The sequence below is a fragment of the Xyrauchen texanus genome, chromosome 47, assembly GCF_025860055.1.
Source record: "Xyrauchen texanus isolate HMW12.3.18 chromosome 47, RBS_HiC_50CHRs, whole genome shotgun sequence".
In the NCBI taxonomy this organism is placed as follows: domain Eukaryota; kingdom Metazoa; phylum Chordata; class Actinopteri; order Cypriniformes; family Catostomidae; genus Xyrauchen; species Xyrauchen texanus.
This window is the reverse complement of record NC_068322.1, coordinates 22,456,856-22,482,337: the sequence shown is the minus strand read 5'-3', so window position 1 is coordinate 22,482,337 and position 25,482 is coordinate 22,456,856. Positions and strand designations below refer to the sequence as shown.

Sequence of the window (25,482 nt, the reverse complement as noted above, 5' to 3'; positions counted from 1 at the left end):
GTTGTCTACCTTCGAACTTGGATCATTTTGGTGTACTTCTTATTGCAATTTATTCACACCACATGCATTTATTTAAGCTGTCAAGTGGCGATTATATGTCTAATATTGTTCCAGCACAGCACTAATAAATTCACATAGTTACCTGTCCTCAGTTTTGCCAGTCATGGTTCTAGAACAATGGTAAGGAATGCAGTTTGGTGCTTAGTTTTTGACCTATTGATATTTTCTCATGCTGGTGAGATAAAGCCCTTCGTCACTTATCTAAATTAGAATTTTTGATATTAAAGTTTGATATCAACGGTTTTGTTAATCTGTTTAGTGGCTGGGTTGGAATTTAGTCTTTGCTGCCCCATACCCATAAATGATCACAGATCAATATGATTTGAATGTTTGTTTTATTTATCTTTTCAGTCATTTAGGTATTGTATTGTAAAAAAAAAATTGCATTATTGATGTATTTGTGTTACCAGGGAAACATGTTGGTCTTTGTAATGTTTTTGTCAAACTATTTGAAATGCTCACAGCGCTTAGCAATGTCTGGCGAGGAAAGTGTAATTTTCTTATACTTTAGGCACCCTATATGCAACTTCAGTGAATCTGGCTGTTGGCAATTTATTGTCGTATTTAGATTGTTGGGGGTTGCCGTGAGAACAGTGCATGATGATCATGGCTGAACTATCTATTCTTGTGTGGAATTGCAATGGGTTGAACGCACCGCATAAATGGACAGCGTCTTATCTTTGCTCCGGCTAAATAAAATTGATCTTTTGCTTTTGCAAGAAACTCATTTGATGAATAAAGATTCTGGGCATATCGCTAATAAATGTTACCATACTATTGCTTCCTGCACGGCTGGAACCAAAACCAAAGGGGTGGCCATTGTTTGCAGATGCAACCTTGAAATGAATGTGTTGCATATATGGGTGGATGGGGCAGGCAGGATTGTGATTGCTAAAGTGGAATTATACAGCATAAAGGTTGCTCTTGTATCTATTTATGCACCAAATACATTTGATAAATGTTTCTATGATACATTAACACACAGGATGTTAGAATTTACTGAATATTCATTTGTAGTAGGAGCAGATATGAACACAGTATGGGATGTAAATTACGATAATTCAAGTTCAACTGCTTCCAGGGAGCAGGAATTGACTATTGCCGCTTTACAATCTTGGGCTAAATATGTGAGTCTTGTAGATTTATGGCAGTCTTTAATCCCACTACAAAAGACTACACATTTTCCTCATCCAGACCCAAATCTTTTTCATGGATAGATTTTCTTTTTCGTCTCCCCTACTTTTTCAGAAAACGTATCATGCTGTGTTATTGCTAATAGCTCTTTCGGGTCACAACGGAGTACAGTTTTGTGCTACTCTGGGTTGTTTATTCAAGTGGGCCACTAGGTGGTGCTTCAATACCACCCTATTGGTGAACGATGACTATAGGTCACAATTCCTCACTCAGTTAGAGGAGTTTTTTTTTGTTTAATATAGGCTCAGTTGAGGACCCCAGAATATTTTGGGAGGTTGTAAAAGGAGCAATGCCACTCTGTTTTGCTCCAATTTATGCAAAAGCTGTTGAAGCAGACTTTACTAGACTAAATTCCATTCTACAAATAACTCTCCACAAATAACAGTTGTCCACAGAATTAGGCAGCAATACTAAATCCATGGATCCAGACCCAGTCGTCTGTTGGCTATGAAAAATCAGGATGATTGAACATTTTGCAGATATCCCCTCCAGTAAATCTTCAACAAGCAAAAATACATCTAAACCCAAACAAATAAATGAGACATTTCGTGTCTTTTATTCTAATTTATACAAGTCAGAGTTGGCAGCAGATGACAGGCTGGCAGCAGGTGATTCCACTCTTCTTGATAACCCTATTTCTTTAGAGGAATTGAAAGAGCACTGGTTTAAATGGGATACCTCCAGAGTTTTATGTTGTATTCTAGAATAAATTAGGTCCTTAAACAGCTTCATTTGAAAAAGGCAGCGCTTCTGGAGATGTCAATACTGCCCTGATATCCCTACTTTTTAAGAAAGATAAAGATCTAGAATGTGCAAACTATATGCCCTCAAGTCTGTTAAATTCTGTTTTTAAGAATTATCCTAAGGTTCTTTCCTGACACATTCAGGATTTCATGCCATTTTTAGTCCATTGTGATCGGACAGGATTTATTAAGTCTAGACTGGCAACTGACAATCTCAGTTATCAATGCGACAGGAGGTGCTAAGGCTCCTCAGAAGTGCTGTCCCATTCTTTTTACAGAATGGAGTGGTATTTATTTGGTCCATTCTGAAAAACATGGGTTTCTGTAAAGGTTTTATACATATAATTAGGGTCCTTTCCTCTAACCCCACAGCATTAGAACTCACAGGACAACTACTTTCCATTTCCTATCACTAATTCTTCTCGACAGGGGTGCCCTCTTAGTCCAGCTATTTTTGAACTTCTAGCCCAGATGATTCGACAATCCACTATGATACAATCTATTTCTGCTCACGATACTTCCTACCATGTGGCATTATATGCTGACGATGTCTTGGTTTTCATGGAAAATCCAATACAGTCTATTCCTAATCTGCTATCTCTTTGTGAAGTGTCTGGCCATCTATCTGGTTACAAGGTCAACTGGTCTACATCTGCCCTTATATCTTTAAATGAATCTGCTAACACGTTGCAGTTTCCAACCAATATTCCCGTTGTCTGGCATTTTAAGTATCTTGGGATACACATTTTTCCCTCTATGAACCGTATTGTAATGCACAACTTTTCCGAAGTATGCAAGAACATCAACAGAAATCTGGACAGTTGGGCTAACCTACCCAACTCTCTACAGGCCCGTATCTCTATTGTTAAAATGAATATTTTGCCCCGACTTCATTTCTTTAGTTCTGTGATATTTTTAACCCCTTGCAAGCTCCATATTATGAAAAGAATAAACAATCCCACTTGTACCCTATACGCTCTGAAGGTCCCAGGAACTTTCTTAAACATGATGTGGGAATGTCCACCAGATGCTTGGTTTTGGACTGAGGTAGCATCCAGATTATCTGATTTGTTTCAGCAATGTTGCCTGTAACTGTCCCCGTCTTGATATTGAATAAGCAAATTGAGTTAAACATCAACAATCTGCATAAGCGTATAGTACTAGCTGGCCTCACAGCTGCTAAAAGACAATTGTAATTTGATGGAAACCCCCTCATTCGCTTTATGTTAAACGTTGGATCCTCAAATTGTTTTTGTGATTTATTTAGAATTGTCTACTGCTCGAGTTAATGGTGCGATTGGAAAAACCCTCTGTAGCTGGCAAACTGTTGCTGAGTCACTGAAAGACTTGTTCAGGTGATCTCTTCACTTCGTCAAATTTAATTTCATGTAATTTAATTAATCAATTCAATTTCATTTCATTTGATCTCCTTGAGTTTTTCCTTTTGTGTATGTGTTTGTTTTTTTTATAATTTTTTTTGTCATAAAAGTCATGTGAGTGCACTGATATTGTACCTCTTTCTTTCCCTTCTTTACATTACTTATTCTTACTGTGTGTGTGTGTGTGTGTGTGTGTGTGTGTGTGTGTGTGTGTGTGTGTGTGTGTGTGTGTGTTTATTGTGTGTGCACTGCTTAGTGAATGTTAACTTTCCAAATATTGTGACAGTTTGTAGTGGATGTGTATAGAAATATTCACTGTGTGTGACCTTATATGATATTTCACTCTGTGGGATTTGTTAGACTGACCAATTGCATCGTATTGGGGTAAGAAAATAAGGGATTGGGGTTGATAGGAATGCTTAAGCTTTGTTTTAAAGTGGTTGTACAATAAATTTGACCATTTTCCAGTGTATGACCCCCGGTGTTCTAGTGACTACTGAAGTATACTGAAGAGAACATTTTTGTTATTACAGAAGTAATACGCTATTTGTACTTAAGTGTCATTTGCAATAGTGGGTGGAGTTAGTGAATCAAAAAAAATCTAAGAAAAAAATTATAAAATCCTTTATTCAAAGATATTATCATTTTATTAATTGTTTTTAAAGGTTATTACATTTTTATGAAAACTATCAATGGAAAAAACTATGTTAGTTAACTGAAACAAAATAGAAGTTTACAAAAAAAACTAAACTGAAACAATAAATGTGCAAATGTATTTGCAAATACAACATGATCTAACAGGAAATGGAAATGTTGCTAATGAATGTTCTGAAATCAACCCTATTCTGCTAAATTACTGACAATTGCCTTCCACCCTCAGACATTTTTACATAAATATTCATGATTTTACCTTGTCCTGTGGTGCTACTGATTGCACATTGCTTGAGCAGCCTCAGAGATATGTGTTCTGGTGCCACGGAAACCATGAAGTAATCTTGTTTACATAAGAGCAATTCAGAGGGTGCATTTTTTCCCCACTGATGGATAGATTTAGGGTTGGGGTTTGTGAATGGTAAATAAAATATGCATCCATGTTAGCTGTACTAGATCATTTACAGCCAAAAATACAACTCTCTTTTGGCACCACTTGGTGGACATTTCAACCAGAATCTAAGCTCAAAGGTGGTCATACGTTCAACAAACCTTTCAACTTTGGCCACTGAGGAAATTAATTCAAATTTCACAGCCTGGACTCATAAAATTTTTGTGAACATGACAAAATTTTTTGCTATTCAAAATCTATGTGTTGTATAACACGTTTGGCTGCAGGTTGCCATTGAAATGTCCAGCTGGGGGTGCCAAAAGCAAGTAAAATGGTGTTGTATTCAGACGCGGTTATAAGGTGATAGTGTCCGTTTCACCAGGAAAATGCATTATGGTTAATATCTCTGAAATAACAAAAACAAAGCAAACGTTTCTCAATATTTGACACTTTGAAAGAGGCTTGAAAGAAATGGAATGACCTTTGAGATCATTTGATTTTTTATTAGATTTTTTTGTCCGCATTGTCATGCCCCAGATCACTCATTCACACAAAATTTGGTTGCAGGCCTGTTCTGATACGGCCATCCCGATCTCATGACAAGTTGTAATAATAGTACGAGATGGCAAAATTGTAAGAAATTGAGTTGGCTTGAACAAAAATCGATGACTTTTACTCCCATAGAGAAATGTAACAAACCAATGAACAATGTTAACCCTAATAATGATTTATCCAAGTTTAACCCCAAACATATACCTGGACTTGTTGTTTGTTTTTTTAGGTAGGAAGAAAACATCGGGGTTGGAACAAGACAAGTGAAGCGAGGTTATTGACATACATTAGTCATTTGAATTGAAGTGTTGGATAGTAGGTTGCCTAAAATCTGATGCCTGTTTTGCATCAGTTTGAAACTCTATTTGCTGATTGGTTGGTCTCTTTGGGATTAAAAGTTGTATATTTTCGTACAAGTTGGACAATATCTAAAAACACTTCCTTATATCATCTGTTGATGAAACCCAAGGATGTGTGTCCAATCAAACTCCTTGTGTTTGGTGATTGTAGCTTGAAAGCTCTTGGAGATATAGTTAATGTTGATCCTTGTTTAGGGATTTTGGAAAAAATTTAGAAACTTTTCTTGAATGACAGTGTGCTGGCTTTGTTTGTTGGCTTTATTGGCTTGTGATCACAAGAACCTCATCAACATTACGATAATGACCAACAACCTCCCCAACAACCAAACCTTCCATTTGCATTAAATCCCGATTACACCATACAAAATTATTGCGGACATCACAACGGACAAGGATATGATGTCACAGAAAAATTCGGATTTTAACAAATAATAAATCACAATTATGTTAGATTCAAAATGTTGGAATATACAGTCTCCTCACTTTTTAGCACCAACAAAAACATGGAGCTTTGAAATATGTATCCTTTGAATGGAGCCAAGTGGTCAGTGTGCGAAGTTTCGAACTTCTATTGGTCACATCTCTTCTCATCATCCGGATGAACTGAACTGAAATTCACCATGTCAGAGTTCACTAAACTTGCACTTTCCTCTGCATTTTAGTGCAGAATTTCTTTGCATTAGCTTGTATTTCCGTTCTTCCATGTTTGGAAGTGTTTGAATTGGAGAGAAAGGAGTAGCAAGTGTAGTCTGACAGCCCCTTTAATGAAACAAACCGATTTTCACACACCTCAAATGAGTAATAGTGTCAAGGCAATGCTACATTTAACATCCCCAAGGTGTATTGTCTTGCTATTTTCTTCTTTTAATTCTGTTCCTGTGGCTCAACTGGTGGAGCATAGCGCTAGCATGGCATGGTCATGGGTTCAATGCCTAAGGAACACATGTGCTGATAAAATGTACACCTTAAATGCACCGAATAGACAAAAAGTGTCTAACATACATTTAATATGCAGTAAATATAAATGTAAGAGAGCTTGCTTGACTGTGTCATAACTGATTATTTCAGGAGTGTGTAAAAACAGCAGAAATACAACAAGAAGCCGCTACTCTACAGCGTTGTTAGCATGCAGCTATAACATCACAGCTATTATCCCCTCAAAGCTAGCTATGACTGATGAAAAATGTTGTTTATATTGCATAAAGTGGCTTCACTGGAAAATCAGAGATTTGTTTTGCTCTTGAGGTTTAATGAGCCATGTGTGAGAATGAGCATTACGAGAGTTGATCTGTTATTACACAATGCAGATGCTATTACATTGTAATAACATCATTAATAACATTTATAACACAGACAGTGAATTATGAGTGAGCAGAATATGACATGAATAAACTGGTGCTTGTGAATGCAGCAGTGCGATGGGTAGCATGAACATTGACTCATTGACAAACAGTCAAAAGTGACAACAGAAACAGACAACAGAAAACAACGACTCAACAACTCAAAGCAAACAAACTGCAACCAGCAACCCGTGGACTGCCGTCACTGTCCTGTCTGAAGTGGTTTGCTTCTCTGTGGCCTAGAGCTACTCAGATATGATCAGATTGCTTCTCGCTTTTCAGGTAACTAAACACACTCTGTATATGTTTATGTGATTTTGATCACATCGTTTATATGTATAAATGTTTTCCATCTGAAAGGACTAAATATTAAATGAAACAAATGACAATAAAATGCAAAGTAATCTCTTCAGTAATCAAAATACTTTTGAATGTAACTGTATTCTAAATACTAATAATTTAAATTGTAACTGTAGTGGAATAGTTAATTATATTTTGTATTTTAAATACGTAATCCCTTTACATGTATTTCATTACTCCCCAACCCTGACCACAGGAGAGGTGTGATCATTCTTCTTTCCTTCGCTTAATGCCGAGTTTACACTATATGATTTTAAGGCCGATTTTGCTCGCCGACAGTTTTGTGGAGATCGCTGACAAAAGCCTGAAATCGTGGGCAAATCAGGGCTCGCTCCCGTGAGCGAAGATCGCAATATATGAACTATATGAACTATAAAAGACGCAATTTGAGAGAAGCGCCGACACGTCGCCGATTTCAGCGAGATATCTAAAATGTTAAATATCTGGATCAGTAGTGAAATGTCTTGTAATGTGTTCACCTCCATCGCAGATTCCTCGTATAATTTGAAAACACCACAAATTCAGTGACAAGACAGACAGTTGTGTAGTGTGTAGGAGCCATTAGAGCTCTTTCTAGGGTCTAATTCGATACCTTCTGTCCTCTGTGGCATTCAAACTGTGATTTAGTGGCTTCTCAGTTGGCAAGTACGGTTCTCCAAACTCGCTAACATAGGCCAGTGCTACAGGAAGAAAGGCATTTATCAATACTTGGTTGCTTTAGTTGCTGTGCTCATCTCTTCTGCAATCCATCCCTTTCGATATAGCCCAGCCTTTGCAAAAGCCAAGATCTACACAACATGGACCGCTTTCCTTAATAACTATTGATGTCTTCATACCAATTCAAGCCAAATTGTAAAACTGCACAACAGCAGGAATTAAATGGGTTAGAATGTCTTAAAATAAACATCTTTATTTTAAAATTTATATAAGAAGAATGTGGGAAAATAATGTAGACTGATCATGCAGTAGGGTCCAAATGTCTAAGACCACTAGGAACAATGCTTGCATTTAGAATTTTTCTAATATTTTTTTTTTCCATTACAAATGATACCATCCTCCTAATTAGAAACATAACGTTTAGAACTAGTTAATCGTTAAGGTGTTCATCGATGACTAATACGTTTATAAATCATTTATATGCGGTTATAATTACATGCATAAAAGGGTGACTTTCAAGCAATGTCTGCCAAATGGTGAGTCAATTTGGATCACATGTTATAAATGATTAATAACACTCACTATAATAGTGAGATTATAATAGCTCCTTTATTATCACTTTAATGATATATTTTTGCTGCTTGTGACATAAATCATGAATAAGGGCCATTACGTTTTTGATTAATATAAGTGTTAATGAGTGAATTTATTCAGCATTTATAATATAATTGATTTGCAGTTAAAACAGAAATGGCTACTTTTATGCAAAACCTGCCCAATTGTGAGCCATTTTACCTCACATGTTATAACTGCTTAATAGCACGTATCGAACAATAGTAATACCCTTCTATTATAGTGAATAGTGAATAGTACTTTTAATCTCACTATAATAACCTTTTTTTCTTTTAATTTTTTCTTTTTTGCTGATTGTGTTATTAATTATAAATAAGGGCATTTACGGTATGTTTTGATTAGCATAAGTGTGATTTATTGTATTTAATAAGCATTTATAACATAATTGAATTGTGGTTATAACAACATGCATAAAAGGGCGTCTTTTATGCAATATCTGCCAAATATTGAGCCATTTTATCTCACGTGTTATAAATTCTTAATAGCGAGTATTCAACATTAGTAAACCCTTCTATTATAGTGAGATTACAATCCCTTCTTTTAATCTAAGTATAATAAACCTTTATTTATTTATTTCTTTTTTTTTTTTTTTTGCTGATTGTGACTAATCATAAATAAGTGAATTTATGTTCTTGATTAATAAAAGTATGAGTAAGTGTAGTTATTAAGAATGTATAACATCGTGGGCCTGGGTAGCTCAATGAGTATCGACTCTGACTATCACCCCTGGAGTCACGAGTTTGAATTCAGGGTGTGCTGAGTGACTCCAGCCAGGTTTCCTAAGCAACCATATTGGCCCGGTTGCTAGGGAGGGTCATGATTAGTGGTTCTCGCTCTCAATGGGGCAAGTGGTAAGTTGTCGTGGATCGCGGAGAATAGCATGAGCCTCCACATGCTGTGAGTCTCTGTGGTGTCGTGCACAACGAGTCACGTGATAAGATGCGCGGATTGACGGTTCTCAAAAGAGGAGGCAACTGAGACTTGTCCTCCGCCAATCGGATTGAGGTGAATAACTGCACCACCACGAGGATCTACTAAGTAGTGGGAATTGGGCATTCCAAATTGGGGAAAGGGGATAAAAATAAAATATTACCCATTTGTATATTTTTAATTAGTAAAATTATATATATATATATATATATATATATATATATATATATATATATATATATATATATATATATGTTTTTTTGTTTGTTTTTTATTTTTGCTGCTTGTGACATGAATCAGGAATTAAACCATGTATATGTTTTTATTAATATAAATAATTATAATTATTAAGCATTTAAATCATGCAAGTTAAATGTGCACTGTTTGGAAAGTACTGCAGGAAATTCCCCCTTTTTATTCATGTTGTTATAACTCCACATTCATGAATTATAATACTTGTTTAAATGACTATCCCAGTAGTCATGTTATCCCAGTAGATTTGAGAATGTTACAAAAAGCATCTTATGTGCTTCAGTGGAAGCAAGGAAATCTGACCTTTATTATAAAGAAGTTAACATGGTCAATGCTCCACATTTGCTTATTTAATTAGAGACTTAAAAAAACTGCAAAAACATAAACAAAAATGTTTTTACTTATATTATGCTAAAAGATTATATTTAAAATCCCAGATTTACAGTGTGGTCTCAGACATTTAGAGCCCTTTGTATTTTATAATGGCTTTAATTTCTGAACCTGTTAGAAGGCTTGTAGATTGATCTTGAATGTGTAATTATAATTGAAGTATTTCTTGATTCAAATTCATAATTATTATATTGCAGTATTAAAAAAAGCCCTTTTTTGTATCTTTGCCTCCATAAATGCACTTTAATTTACTAAAGTGCTGGCCAGAGATGAGGATCTCTAGTTGCTTGATTTGTGTGATCATCACGTAGCAAGATACTTATCATAATACTCGAGTACACAAGGCTACGCTAACAGAATAAGACATTACCCTTCCTGAGCCAACTGAGGGGAACATATTTTAATCACAAACATGGCAGTGAAACATTAGTTAAGATTTTCTTTGTAATTTAGCCTGATTAATAAGAAAAGGATCAGTCATTCCTCTGTCAAGGTTACAGTTGAACAGTGTGCAGTAATGGGAGCTAAATTCAGGGAGAAAAGTTTTGAAAAGACTCACAACCACTTCAAGACGGGTGTAACTAGGGCAGTTGCGTTGCATAGCACCATCGGAAACCAGAAAAGCACAGTCTTAGCTGTGGCAACAGAATATTTGGCCTACCTGGGTACACACGCCTGGGAGTCAGACTCTGGGGCGTCCGGGGCGGGACAGCAGAACTGATGCAGGACCGTCTGGTTCCTGTCAGAAATAAAGAAAGAGAGAAATTGAAACATTCGGAATTGATCAATATATCAGCAATATACAGTCGTCTGATAAAACCAGTGTAGCTTTGCCAGTGGTAGCTCAGCGGTTAAGGCTCTGGGTTACTGACCGAAAGGTTGGGGGCTCAAGCCCCAGCACCATCAAGATACCACTGTTGGGCCCTTGAGCAAGGCCCTTGACCCTATCTGCTCCAGGGGTGCTGTTCGTGGCTGACCCTGCGCTCTGACCCCAGCTTAGTTGGGATATGCGAAAACAACTGCATGTCATTGGCTCTGAACCTGTACTCTTCACAATGACAATAAAGTTGAATCTTAATCTTATATATGTTGGTGTTTCTTTAACTTTGGGCACTTTTAGCACTGTGGACTTAGAATGTGAAGTCTCGTAAAAAAAAGTCAATTTTCCAATATATATATATTTAAAAGACTTGTTGTCTTCTAACAGTGTTGCAGACAGTGTATGTACATGCGTCACAGGAAATGTATGTCATTTTTGTCATTATTTTCTTAAAGTCATGAAAATTTCCACCACAGTGTCATTTCCTGCACATAATAGAATACAATGCTGGAAATTAAGCTGATACGCTAGCACACAAATGTACAATATTGATGTATTGACAGAATCTAAAACATAAGTCATTTTTTGTAATAAAAACTGTAGAGACCATACAAATGTTTTTGAATCCTTACTGAGTCCATGAATATTGAGTTAATGGAATTAATCAGCTGATTTTATTGTATTTATAATCAATGACTTTAATTAAATGTTCAAAGCCATTACGTTTATTTAACACAATTGGCAGTATAACCATTATAATGTCAAATTAGGTGAACTGTGTTCGTTCTGTTGTGTGAGATTTGGTGCTATATTCAACTAAAGATAATCAATTTAACGAATAAAATACATTTTAAAATGCTAAAATAAAAATTATGTAATAATTTAGACATTAATTCATCATTTAATTTTATATTGTTTGCTATTGGATGCAATGTTTTTTTTAGGACACATGAAACATAACCATAAAATACACACAAAAGCACTTCTATCAGGAAGACTCGTAGACTTTAATTTAAGATTACATTTATTTGATGAAAATATAAAACAGAATGTAATGTCTCTATTTGGCATAGATGTTATGACTGGCGTTCCGAAGAAGTTGTACTCGGAATTGTCATATCCTGCTGGAGATAGGAGGCAGGGGTGAGGAGACTACCCCCATGCAGGACGGGATTCAACTGGTGGTGGTGGGGTAGTGGAGGTTGCCGTGTTAGCACACTGAAACAGCAATGTGATAGATTGTGAGCAGACTTATAAAGCAATGGCTTACATGTGATTGGCTGAGAATTACCCAGCTAATGGTGCGATGATGTACAGCTGCTAGTCTTCCCGCTAGAACTACGCTGCGCTTACATTTATTTATTTTTTGCTATTTTTTTTATTTATTTATTATATTTTTTTATTTTATTTTGTAATTTGTTGTGGTTAAATTTATCTGCCTGTTATGTCATAAAGAAATGGGTAGTTTTATGTTCAGAGATTAGGGTGGAATTAGTTGCTCCAAAAAACACAAAAAAAAAAAAAAAAAAAATATATATATATATATATATACATATATATCGTATTGTAATAAAATTATTATATTTAAAATTATTTGTCTGTGATGCTTTTTATAATGTTGAGAAGAGGTATGGTTGGTGTAGGAGTCGGGTTAAGGGATCTAAAATATCTATAAATTAGTAAAACATTTTATTATAAATTATATTTATTATATAAAGGATTTTATAAAACAACACTTTTTATTAAAAAAATATGTTTCTAAAGTTGTAAATATGTAAAAACATTTACTATTCACCATTTATAAAAACAATATATATATATATATATATATATATATATATATATATATATACTTTTTCTCTTTTTCTCCCCAATTTGGAATGCCCAATTCCCAATGCACTCCAAGTACTTGTGGTGGTGTAGTGACTCGCCTCAATCCAGGTGGCGGTGGACAAATCTTAGTTGCCTCCACGTCTAAAACCGTCAGTCCACGCATCTAATCATGTGGCCGCAGAGAAAGCACGTGTGGAGGCTTCATGCCATCCACCGCAGCATCCACGCACGACTCACAACACACCCCACCGAGAGCGAACCACATTATAGCGACCATGAGGAGGTTACCCCACGTGACTCTACCCTCCCAAGCAACGGGCCAATTTGGTTGCTTAGGAGACCTGACTGGAATCACTCAGCAAGCCCTGGGATTCGAACTGGCGTACTCCAGTGGTGATAGTCAGCGTCTTTACTCACTGAGCATGCAGGCCCCCAAAAAATATATTTGTAATTATTTTTAAATGTTACATATGAATACCTACTGTACAAATAATAAAGGCACCAGGCCGGATCAATGCAGACTATACTTAGTATGCCAGTGGTATGCCAAATAGACAGGGACGTGTCCTAAAACAGCTTTTTTTTAGACGGGTAGCAGTGCAACTGCCTTCTCAATGTCACAGGGGACTGTCCTGTTTTCTGCTGCGCAATGGTGTGTTAAATGAGCCTAAAAAAACAAGATCTATTTTTGACAAATATCTGCACATAACATCCAGAGATCCCACAATGTGAATGCCGCACGTACAGTATTGGGGTGCGTACACTTACAAGGCAATATCTTATACCACATACACTGTAGATGAGAATTAGTTTTGTAGTGTTATATAAACTGGAGAAACCCTCTTCTAAAGTTTTAGTGGCTGACCTGAATTATAAATAATGGTGCCATTCCACTCAGGCTCAGCAGATTTATTTATTTTTCCACTCAAGATGTTAACATTTTCAATGCTAAAATAAAAGGACAATGAAGGAAAACTGGCCATTTCAATTTAAATCCAACTCACGCCCCGCTTTCCTCAATAATATGAAACACAAAGAGAGTGCCACTTCGATTGTGCATCATCTTCAGATATGGTGTGATGGTATGATGAGGGTGTCATCATAAATTAAAACAAACTCTGGCACAGCATTAGAAAGTAGTATTACTCAAGATGTCATATGGCTGAGTCAGTAAAGGTTATGTTATTTTAGCTCTGTGAACTTTGGACATATAGGGGCTAGAAATCCCATTTGTTAGACAGATTATCTCTCTTCCTTTACTTCAGCCCTTTAACTTTTCTGAGCAATTTGTTGTGATTCATTTTGAATACAATGGCAACTTAAGGAGATCAGTAGATGACCGTTAGGATATCTAGGACATGCTAGAGACTTGAATAAAACATATTTTAAAAGACGCTATCCTTCAGTGTGCGCTCTTTTAGAGGAAACATACTCTTTTATTTGCAAGAATATATACTCTTTTAGCTGTCAAAGCACCCAGGGGCGTCCTCTGGGGTGAACATCAATCGTGCAGAGGGACAGAAAGCCACTGAAATGCACTGTATATCTAACAGCATAAGCTTCTTAGTGAGCTGAATGGACCGGCAGTGGAATTCAGCTCTCTGTGAATCAACCGCTCGGCTCTGAAGAAAAAATCTGAATGAGTGGTTGTGCGCCAACTCCTTTTATACCCGTATGTCTGGGGGAGTGGTATGCAAATTCCACTCGCCAACTCGCCTTTTCTCAAAGATCAGTGATTGGGGCTCCCAAGAGCAACCCTTAGTGTCACTACATGGACAAAACGTCGAGTGAATGACAGATAGGGAAGGGGATTTAAGCATTTTCATATATGTTTCAGTGTGGATGAGCAACTTTTAGAAAAAACTTAAAAGCTCATTCTCACATGGAAAACGTTGCTACACACCACCAAAACAACACTCTGGAAACATTTTAACTTACGTAATCTTTGGATGTTATCATGTGCTTGAGTGACACAACATACAGAAGTAGCATTGTTTCTATGACGTGCAAAGTGGTTGCATATCTACAGCATTCCTAATCAGTCACTTATAAGGTTTCATTTAAAGTAAGATTCTGCCTTAGAAGGCACTTTCCTGTGTAGACTATAGACAGCAAGGCAGCTCAATAGGTTTTGGGAAAGACATGGTATCTTTGTGGGCAATACAAGGTAGTGGGCATAAAAGGACAGTAGCTAATTAATTATGATTGTTAATGGCCCAATTAAATGTGTTTTCATTCATGGATATGACTTGACTCTGGATTTTATTAGGTCATGCAATAAACACACTGGGCCTCAAAAGGCAGTGGATTACTAGAGCAAATCTAACTGCTGTGTTGACACGGATAATGACTTAGAATAAAGGAAACATATCGACTCAATGGCCAGTGAATTGACAGCTGTGCAAATAAAACCGGTTAGGCATGTATGAAAATCAATGACCTTAAAAACACAACTGGCTGTAAATGAACACTCCAAAAGACCTTAAAGTTTGTGGTGCTTGCTAAAGCCACATATTTTATTCAGAAAATATAAAAGTCTAGTTCTGTTTAAAGATATGCAGATCAAACTGATCAAATCATAGTCGGATTTTGAATTAAATCGAATGTTTCAAAGGCATCTCAAAGGAAAGCCTGAGGCTTTTAGAAAGATGAAAGAATGTTTTTGACAGCAGGGGAAGAAATTTATAATTTTAAATTGCATAAACACAGCATTAGTCCCAAGTTTGTGTAGTTGAAGACAAGGTTTTTTTTATAATGTTAAAGTATAATGTTAAGTAAAATGCAATCTGTTTCCACATTCTAACACACGTACAGCCTCTAAAATGCCCAATGGCTATTTCTGCAATGGGGTGCATCTTATTGTTTCTTTCCCTTTGTATTCACAGTGAATAAATAAATGGCTGGTTTGATGGTGATATGTCCATTCAATCAACAGTTTGATGGTTTGAGTGACTGTCTAACTATAAAATGAAAAAATGCTATTTTTTGTGACGTTAGCTATCACAAAGGTTTGGCGGTATGACCAAAATGTCATATCATGGTATGAATAACTCTATATAATGATAATGGTATCACAAAGTTTATTGTACTGGGGATCAACCCTAAAATATTGTAGATTATATAACCATAAGCCAAAATCTAGTCAAATGCTTTACAAATGAAAACGACTGAATTTTTTATCTTTCTATTTGGACCTTAATGGATCCAAACCAAAGTTAATTTTATTCATCACAAATAACAAGTATGGCACCAGTGCAGATACAGCTTTACATCATATGACATTTGTTAAAAACAAATGACTTAAAACAATAATTCATTCAAAAACTGGCTAGATGAGCAACATTTGAAGCCACCTTTAAATACTGTAACTGCCATCTGTGATGGCATATCAGTTAGATTTAAGTTATATCTAGAAGTTAAGGCCAGAGACATACTTACCGCAAGTACGCGTATGCAGATGCAAATTACTAGCGCGTGTTCCGGCTGAACATGCTTAATGTGCGTTCATGCGTAAAAAACCTCAGTACTCAAGGGGGCAATGGAGTTACCTTCAAACGTCTGTGCCATTGTAACGCAGTTCAATGGAAAGGAGGAGGCAAGAACCGGCTTGACAATATAAATTATATATAAATAATAGTTTAATGAGAAATTTCAATAAAAGACAAACACACACATGACGGACATGTCCATAAACAATCTCTCTCTCCCACACAACCGCCCGCAATCGTCCTTTATCCCTCTCGGAGGCTTAATTAGCCTGATAAGGGACCGGGTGTGTATAATCACGACCCGGCCCCACCCTCCACCCTGCCACATTCCTCCCTCCTTCTCTCAGGCAGGGGAGCCCCTAGCATGACATAAATCCCCCTTTCCCTAGGGAGGGGCGTGCCTTTTGCCCCGTCTGCCGGCAGGACGAGGGAGGGCACAAGGGGAGGGAAACATAAATAATTAAATACTGGGGGTACTTCCTGTAACAATGTAGTACCCCCAAAAAACACTGTAACATTTAAACGAGAGGGAAAAACAGTGAGAGAGAGAGAGAGAGAGATGAAAAAAAACGTACTCGCCGGTTCTCTGATACACCGTCGCATGGTCCTCGATCACTCCTCCACCCTCTCAGGCGAATGACAGCCACTCCTCCCCGGACGGACCGGAGTCAGACCCACGACCCACGGCGACTCCTGGTGACACTCCTCCGCCCCTGGCAGCGGCCCTACCTCCCCTCATGTACGGCGGTCTTCGGTCGACCCCTCCGCGTTTCTGGGGGATGGCAGGGCACTCCTACGCCCCTGGCAGCAGCTCCATCGCTCCAGGCGGTCGGGGAGTCCAATACCCACTCTCTTTGCGGACGCCGGCCATTCACCACGTCCGGGCGGTCGGGCTACTCCCTCCCCCGGCGGAAGGCAGCGGTGCTCCCACCGGATGGAAAGCAGTATCGAGGACTCCGCGACTCTCCTCCTTCCCGGATTTCGGCACCAGTGTAATCAGTTCAATGGAAATGAGGAGGCGAGAACCGGCTTGGCAATATAAATAATATTTTAATAATAAACTTAAACAAAAGACAAAACACACACATGACGGACATGTCCATAAACGATCTCTCTCTCCAGCACCACTGCCCGCAATCGGCCTTTATCCCTCTCTGATGCTTAATTAGCCTGATAAGGGACCGGGTGTGTATAATCACGTCCGGCCCAGCCCTCTGCCCTGCCACAACCATTTAACTAGATATGTTCCTGTTCAGGTAAGTTGCTATAAAAATATACATTTTCACTTACTTGATCTTCAGTATTCTCTTCGAACTGTTGCTCCATCCATGACAGTAGTTGACATGAAAGAGAAAACTCACAGTAGAAGCGGACAGTTCACACTAATCTCACTATAGCACCTCTAGTAGCAACATTGAGAATGCAACGCATATTTGTGTTGTGTTATAAATTGCAATCTGAAACATTTTGAAACGCATCTACGCACAATATCAAACTTGAGTGGAATATGTTTAAACTACTGTACCTGCGGAAAAACTAAACTGCCCATTTGTGACACAGTTTGTACAGAAGGCTATAGTGCTCTGTTTGGCGGTGGATTTGTAAAAATCTCACCATGGATATATACTGTGATATAAGTGGAATAGCAAACTATTTACTGGTTGCCACTTTTAAACCTCTGCACAGTATATACCGTCATACCATTCAGCCTTAGCTATCACCGCTAAATATGAAGATCAAGCAACTGTTATGTCGTGTTATGTTTTGTCATGGTATGTCTTGTCCCTGTTCTTTCTCTTTACTCTGTCGCCCTCTGCTGCCCTCTTTCGTTACCTCTCCTTTCCCTCTTCTCTCCTTCTCCAGCTGTTCCCTATCTTCCCTGAATACTCCGCTAATTCTCTTCCCACCTGTTCCCGTTTTCCTCTGATTGTCTTCTCTACTTCTTTCTCTGTTTTCGCTGCTTCCTTTCTCGAATTCTCACTTGAGTTTCTCTCTCCTAGGAATACATGCTCTGTCCGGTTTGTCAGCTGTCCAGTCCTGTCCTGTAGGCATCCGCCTCACATAACTACCTGTTCACTCCTAACACCCGTTATTTGTATTCTGTCCAGCTCAGCCTGGCGCTGCGAGAAGCGGACTACCACTATTGCTTCCTCGACCCTTGTCAACCCTGGGGAGACCTACAGCCAGTTGCAGCTCACTGCTACCCTCGGCTGCTACATTGTTTCAGCCTCTCAGCGTATTAAGAAGTTTTCTGTTTTTGCATCGCCCACTCTGCGGGTTGTTTATGTTCACTTTTATTCTCTCAAGGAGAGATTTATGTTTTTCATTATTGGCAACTTGAACCTACATTAAAAGACTCCTTTTGTTAATTCGCTTTTGGGTCCTCACTTACCCTCACAACAGAAGAATTCGACCAAGATGGACCCAGCGACTCCTGATCCATTCCACTTGGCTGTCAAGTTCCAGGGAGCTATGTTGGGCAGACACGAAGAGGAGCTCTCTGCTGCGCGTCATGCCGTCGAAGCCCTGGCTGTTCAGGTCACCGATCTCACCAAGCAGATACACCTTCTTCGCCTCGACTCAGCCACCGTTTCACGACCCTCCGGCTCACCTGAACCCAGGATTAATAACCCCCCCGTGCTTCGCTGGCGAGCCTACTGAATGCTGCGCGTTCCTCACTCAGTGTGACGTTGTGTTTTCTCTTCAGCCCTCTACTTACTCCCAGTGCAGAGCACGCATCGCCTATGTGATATCTCTCCTTTCCGGACGGGCTCGCGAGTGGGGAACAGCGATCTGGGAGGCAGAGGCTGAATGCACCAACCGTTATTCGGACTTTAAGGAGGAGATGATAAGGGTCTTCGACCACTCTGTTTTCGGTGAGGAAGCTTCACGGGTCTTGTCTTCACTTCGTCAGGGTATGCGATCCGTCACCGATTACTCCATTGAGTTTCGCACCCTTGCTGCCTCCTGTGATTGGAACGAGCCGGCCTTACTCGCTCGTTTTTTAGAGGGACTCTGCGCAGAGGTTAAGGATGAGATTCTCTCCCGAGAGGTTCCCTCGAGTGTTGACTCTGTGATTGAGCTCGCCATCCGGATTGAGAGAAGGCTCGACCTGCTTCACGGACTCGTGGAAAGGACTTCGCTTTACCACTATTTCCCCTTCTCAGTGCTACCATCCTCCTCCGGCACCGTGGCTTCCGAGCCCATGCAGCTGGGGGCATCCGCATATCCGCTAAGGAGAGGGAGCGAAGAATTATCAAGCGCCTCTGTCTCTACTGCGGTTCTGCTGTCCACTTTGTTTCCTCTTGCCCGGTAAAGCCAGTGCTCACCAGTAAAGGGAGAGCTACTGGTGAGCCTACTACTATGGTCTCTCCTTCGAGGTCTTGCACTACCCTACCTGTCCATCTCCGTTGGCCCGGCGCTTCTGCCTCCTGTAGCGCTTTGATTGACTCTGGGGCCGAGGGCTGCTTTATGGACGAGACTTGGGCACGAGAGCATGATATCCCTCTAAAGAGGTTAGATGAGCCCACGGCCCTGTTTGCTTTAGACTGTAGTTCCCCTCCCAAGGTTCAGCGTGAAACGCTACCTTTAACTCTCACTGTTTCTGGTAATCATAACGAGACTATTTCTTTTTTTATTTTTCAGTCCCCTTTCACCCCTATAGTTTTAGGCCATCCCTGGCTAGTTCTGCATAACCCCACTATTAATTGGTCTAGGAATACCATCCTTTCTTGGAACGTGTCGTGTCATGTGAATTGTTTAATGTCTGCTGTTCCCCCCCTTTCCTCTGTCTCTTCTTCACAGGAGGATCCTGGTGATTTGACGGGAGTGCCTGGGGAGTATCACGATCTGCGGGCGGTGTTCTGTCGGTCCCGGGCCACTTCTCTTCCGCCGCACCTTGTAGACTTTACTCGCTGTCGGCTCCTGAACGTAAGGCCCTAGAGGATTATTTATCTGTTTCTCTCGCTGCCGGTACTATCGTTCCCTCCTCCTCGCTTGCCGGAGCAGGTTTTTTTTTTGTTCAGAAGAAGGACGGATCCTTGCGCCCCTGCGTTGATTATCGAGGGCTGAATGACATAACAGTTAAGAATCATTATCCGCTTCCTCTTATGTCATCGGCCTTCGAGATCCTGCAGGGAGCCAAGTTTTTTACTAAGTTGGACCTTCGTAACGCTTACCATCTCGTTCGCGATTAGGGAGGGGACGAGTGGAAAGCGGCTTTTAACACTCCGCTAGGACACTTTGAATATCGGGTTCTCCCGTTCGGCCTCGTTAACGCCCGGCTGTCTTTCAGGCGTTAATTAATGACATCCTGAGAGATATGTTGAACATCTTTGTTTTCGTTTACCTCGACGATATCCTGATTTTTTCGCCATCACTTCAAGTTCACGTCCAGCATGTTCGCCGCATTCTTCAGCGCCTGTTAGAGAACCGCCTTTACGTGAAGGCTGAGAAGTGTACTTTTCATGCCTCCTCTGTTACTTTTCTCGGCACTATCATCTCTGAAGAGGGTATCAGAATGGACCCCGCTAAGGTCCAAGCGGTTATTAATTGGCCCGTACCTAAATCACGCATCGAGCTGCAGCGCTTTCTCGGTTTCGCTAATTTCTATCGACGTTTCATCCGTAATTTCAGTCAAGTGGCCTCCCCCCGACTGCCCTTACGTCTGTCAAGACGCGTTTTGAATGGTCCGTTTCCGCCCAGAGGGCTTTTGATCTTCTCAAGAACCGTTTTACGTCCACGCCCATCCTCGTTACTCCCGACTTCTCTAGACAGTTCATCGTCGAGGTTGACGCGTCCGAGGTAGGCGTGGGAGCCATCCTTTCTCAGCGCTCCTCCACTGACGACAGGGTCCACCCTTGCGCGTACTTTTCTCATCGCTTATCGCCGTCTGAATGTAACTATGATGTGGGAGACCGCGAGCTGCTCGCCATCCGCTTAGCTCTAGGCGAGTGGCGCCAGTGGTTGGAGGGCGCTACCGTTCCGTTTGTCGTTTGGACCGACCATAGAAACCTTGAGTATATTTGTTCCGCCAAGCGTCTTAACGCCCGTCAGTCCCGTTGGGCCCTGTTTTTCGCCCGTTTTGAATTTATTATTTCTTACTGCCCTGGCTCCAAGAACACCAAGCCTGATGCGTTATCGCGCCTCTTTAATTCCTCAGAAGTCCTCGCGGATCCCGAGGGGATTCTCCCTGAGGGACGCATCCTCGGATCGGCTGTCTGGGGTATTGAGAGGCAGGTTAAACAAGCACTCGCCAGCGCCCACGCCACGCACCTGCCCCAAACACCTTCTTTTTGTCCCTGTCCCCACTCGCCTGGCCGTTCTTCAGTGGGCCCACTCAGCCAAGCTGGCTGGTCACCCCGGCGTTCGGGGCACGCTTGCTTCCATTCGCCAGCGCTTTTGGTGGCCCTCTCGGAAGCGTGACATGCGTCGCTTCGTGGCTGCTTGCTCCGCTTTGCGCGCAGACTAAGTCTGGGAACTCTCCTCCTTCTGGACTTCTCAGACCGCTCCCCATCCCCTCTCGACCTTGGTCGCACATCACCTTAGACTTTGTTACCGGGCTCCTTCGGTCGGGCGGGTAAGACCGTTATTCTCACGGTCATCGACCGGTTTTCTAAAGCGGCTCATTTTATTCCCTCGCCAAACTTCCCTCTGTTAAGGAGACGGCGCAAATCATCGTCGAGAATATTTTCAGAATTCATGGCCTCCCATCCGACATCGTCTCCGACAGAGGTCTGCAATTCACGTCTCAGTTTTGGAAGGAGTTTTGTCGTTTGATTGGTGCTTCCGTCAGTCTCGTCCGGCTTCCACCCTCAATCTAACGGTCAAGCCGAACGGGCCAATCAGACTGTTGGTCGCATTTTGCGCAGTCTTTCGTTCCGCAATCCCGCGTCCTGGTCCGAGAACCTCCCTGGGCGAGTACGCCCACAACTCGTTGCCTTCGTCCGCCACCGGTTTGTCTCCCTTTCAGTGTAGCCTCGGTACCAACCCCGCTCTTCTCGTCCCAACTCACCGATTCCTGCGTTCCGTCCACCCAAGCTTTTGTCCAACGTTGCGAGCGCACTTGGAGGGTGTGCGGTCTGCCCTTTGCCGCTATAGAGATCAGACCGTGAGAGCTGCCAACAAGCGTAGAACTAAGAGCCCTCGATATTGCCGCTGCCAGAAGGTATGGCTCTCCACTCTCAACCTTCCCTCAAATCCGCCTCAGTAAATTGACCCCGCTTCATCGGTCCGTTCAGTATCTCTCAAATCATCAGCCCGTTGCGGTACGACTCCTCCTTCCCGCCACCTCTGGCGCATTCACCCGGTCTTCCATGTCTCTTGCATTAAACCCGCTGTGCGTTCTTCCACTCATTCTGTTTCCCCTATTCTGGTTAAGGGCGCTCCAATCTACAGGGTCCGCGAGGATCCTGGATATCGTTCTCGGGTCGTGGGCTTCAGTATCTGGTTGACTGGGAGGGATACGGTCCGAGGAGAGAAGTTGGGTTCTCTCTCGGGACGTGCTGGACCGCTCGCTCATCGATGATTTCCTCCGGAGCCGCCAGGGTTCTTCCTCGGGAGCACCTGGAGGCTCGTTGAGGGGGGTACTGTTATGTCGTGTTATGTTTTGTCATGGTATGTCTTGTCCCTGTTCTTTCTCTTTACTCTGTCAGCCCTCTGCTGCCCTCTTTCATTACCTCTCCTTTCCCTCTTCTCTCCTTCTCCAGCTGTTCCCTATCTTCCCTGAATACTCCGCTAATTTTCTTCCCACCTGTTCCCGTTTTCCTCTGATTGTCTTCTCTACTTCTTTCTCTGTTTTCGCTGCTTCCTTTCTCGAATTCTCACTTGAGTTTCTCTCTCCTAGGAATACATGCTCTGTCCGGGTTTGTCGCTGTCCAGTCCTGTCCTGTAGGCATCCGCCTCACATAACTACCTGTTCACTCCTAACACCCGTTATTTGTATTCTGTCCAGCTCGCCTGGCGCTGCAGAGAAGCGGACTACCACTATTGCTTCCTCGACCCTTGTCAACCCTGGGGAGACCTACAGCCAGTTGCCGCTCACTGCTACCCTCGGCTGCTACATTGTTTCGCCTCTCAGCGTATTAAGAAGTTTTCTGTTTTTTGCATCGCCCACTCTGTGGGTTGTTTATGTTCACTTTTATTCTCTCAAGGAGAGATTTATGTTTTTCATTATTGGCAACTTGAACCTACATTAAAAGACTCCTTTTGTTAATTCGCTTTTGGGTCCTCACTTACCCTCACAACAGCGACAGGTAGCCGAGCTGGAGTCGAGCATTTTGTAATCAAAGATGAAATGGAAATTCACATAATAAATCAGTGGGGATTACAAAGGTTTTGGTTGATTCACTCAAAAACACACATGGACACACACACACACTTGCGTCTTAGAGTGTGTTTAAACCCATTTCACAGAGGATTAGGCCTGGTGAGTGGGATCGATGTGTGTGTATGTGTGTGTTTGTGTTGAGTGTAGGGTCTAAATGTCTAAGCAATCCAGACTATGAGGATAAATAGATATCACCCTTTTCCAGACAGTCAATGGCATAACTCAAATTTAGTCAAAATGAAATAAAATGATATTTATTCAAAAATTTATTTAATTTTAATATACAAACTACTATTGGTTCTACCATGGGTTTTTGGACATTTCCCATGGTACCTTGGAGTAAATACCATGGTCCATGAATTTCTCTACCATGGTAGGCATCTACAGTAAGTAGCATAGTATTACCATCTAATACCACCACAGGGGTTACACAAACAAGTGTTTTTAGGGTTAGATCAAGTAGAAATAGGTCCTTAAGACAACAATTGCAGGTTTCTGATATTTGCTTCACACTGCTGCATTTCATTTTGGAGAGTAATGCAACTGAGAACATGGAGTAGAAATGCCTCTTTGTGACTCTGAGGAGTGCATGCCATCTCCGATGGTTTGCATAAGAGTGAAGATTAAAAAGTCTAAACGCATGCAGTCATGTGCAGGGGTTGCGTTTACCAAAGATTCTCTGTCATTTACCAATTTTTTCAAATATTGATGGATAATTTTAAATGATGTAATAAGAAAAACATTTTAACCATCAGTTTTGACTTCACTGTGTCTTTCACACACTCCCACTGAGTGTGTGTGTGCTCTGTTTATTGCCTGGCATTGAGATGTCTATTAACAGGCACCACCACCATTAACACCTGGTAATACGCGTCTCTTTTGCATAAATCAGTCATTACGTTAGTGTGTTACTGCATGATTAGTATGTTACTTTATTAGATTAAAGCACAAAAAGTATAATAACAAAATGAAAAAAGCGGTTCGCATCGTTTCTGCAAATTACTTGCATTTAATCAGACATTTAGATCAGAACTGTCAGTTATTTTAGAGGAGTATGTGTGTGCTTCTTATCCGTGACACTTTATTGTGATATCAAGCACGCTGAAAACTTTCCATGAACTTGTGCAAGTATGTACAGTATGTACATTTAAAACATTTCCGATCGGAATTTAATTTCCTTTTTAAGCCTCTTGTAACTTGCAAAGTTTAAATAATCTTGTTTTAGCATGGTTGATTGACAGGTAGAACTTTCCCCTAGAACTCCTTGGTTTCTGACTTGAGCTTGGGGAGGAATATATATATATAATTAATGCCTATCCATTGTGATGTACTGTATATGCCATTATAATGGATGTTATGCCCCTGAATGTAGTAGGCTACTTATAAAATTAATTGAAATGAAGTATGACGGATAAAAATAGATCATGACGGACATTTTCCAGCTGTGACGGATGAAGATATTTCTAGCTCAACCTCTGGTCATGTGCTAGACAAATTTTGCTAACTGTGAAAAGGAAATAAAATACTTTTAGTTTATGAATGAAAAAATTACACAAAAAGATCATATTTATTTACAATGTATATTTTAAATGATTTTGAAGCCATAGGGCAGGAGACTAGGCATTATACTGTTTTGTAAAAAATGAGGGTTCAAGAATGTTCCAGGCTAGTTATAAAATGATGAATCGAATCCCTCTCTGTTTACAAACAGGTTTCCTAAACACCCCCTATCCTCTACTAGTCAGACAATCACATAATCCCTAAACTCATGCCATTGGTTGAGTTAATGTTGCAGTGTCGGTCTGAGCTGCATTTCCCAAAAGCATTGTAAGCCTAAGTAGAGCATAGAATCCATTGGCGCAAATAGTCTCTATGATCAACTTAAGCTTTGATGCTTCTGGGAAAGGCAGTCCTGGTCAGGATGCAAGATGATGCAAGATGGCGGTGCGGTAGCACGCAGCAGCCACTCCGGATCCAAAATGGTGCTATTTTTGTCACTAAGCCCGTCTTTTACGGCACATTGACATCAGAGCAACTGGTGTTCGTATCTACCATCGCCAGACACTGTTAAAATATAAGATTCATGCAACAACCAAGCTGCATGATGATCTGCAGGAGTTACT

At 40.6% G+C, this 25,482-nt stretch overlaps 1 protein-coding gene across 1 annotated transcript in view; it reads right to left on the bottom strand.

Annotated features, from left to right (window-relative positions):
- The window catches only part of LOC127639212 (IQ motif and SEC7 domain-containing protein 3-like), a 156,665-nt gene extending 152,372 nt beyond the window's left edge, over positions 1-4,293 (bottom strand). Inside the window, exon 1 of the mRNA XM_052121121.1 lies at positions 4,238-4,293. Within this exon, the coding sequence (XP_051977081.1) occupies positions 4,238-4,278 (41 nt within the window). The 5' untranslated portion in view covers positions 4,279-4,293. The remainder of the gene's footprint in view (positions 1-4,237) is intronic.
- Positions 4,294-25,482: the final 21,189 nt, after the last annotated feature.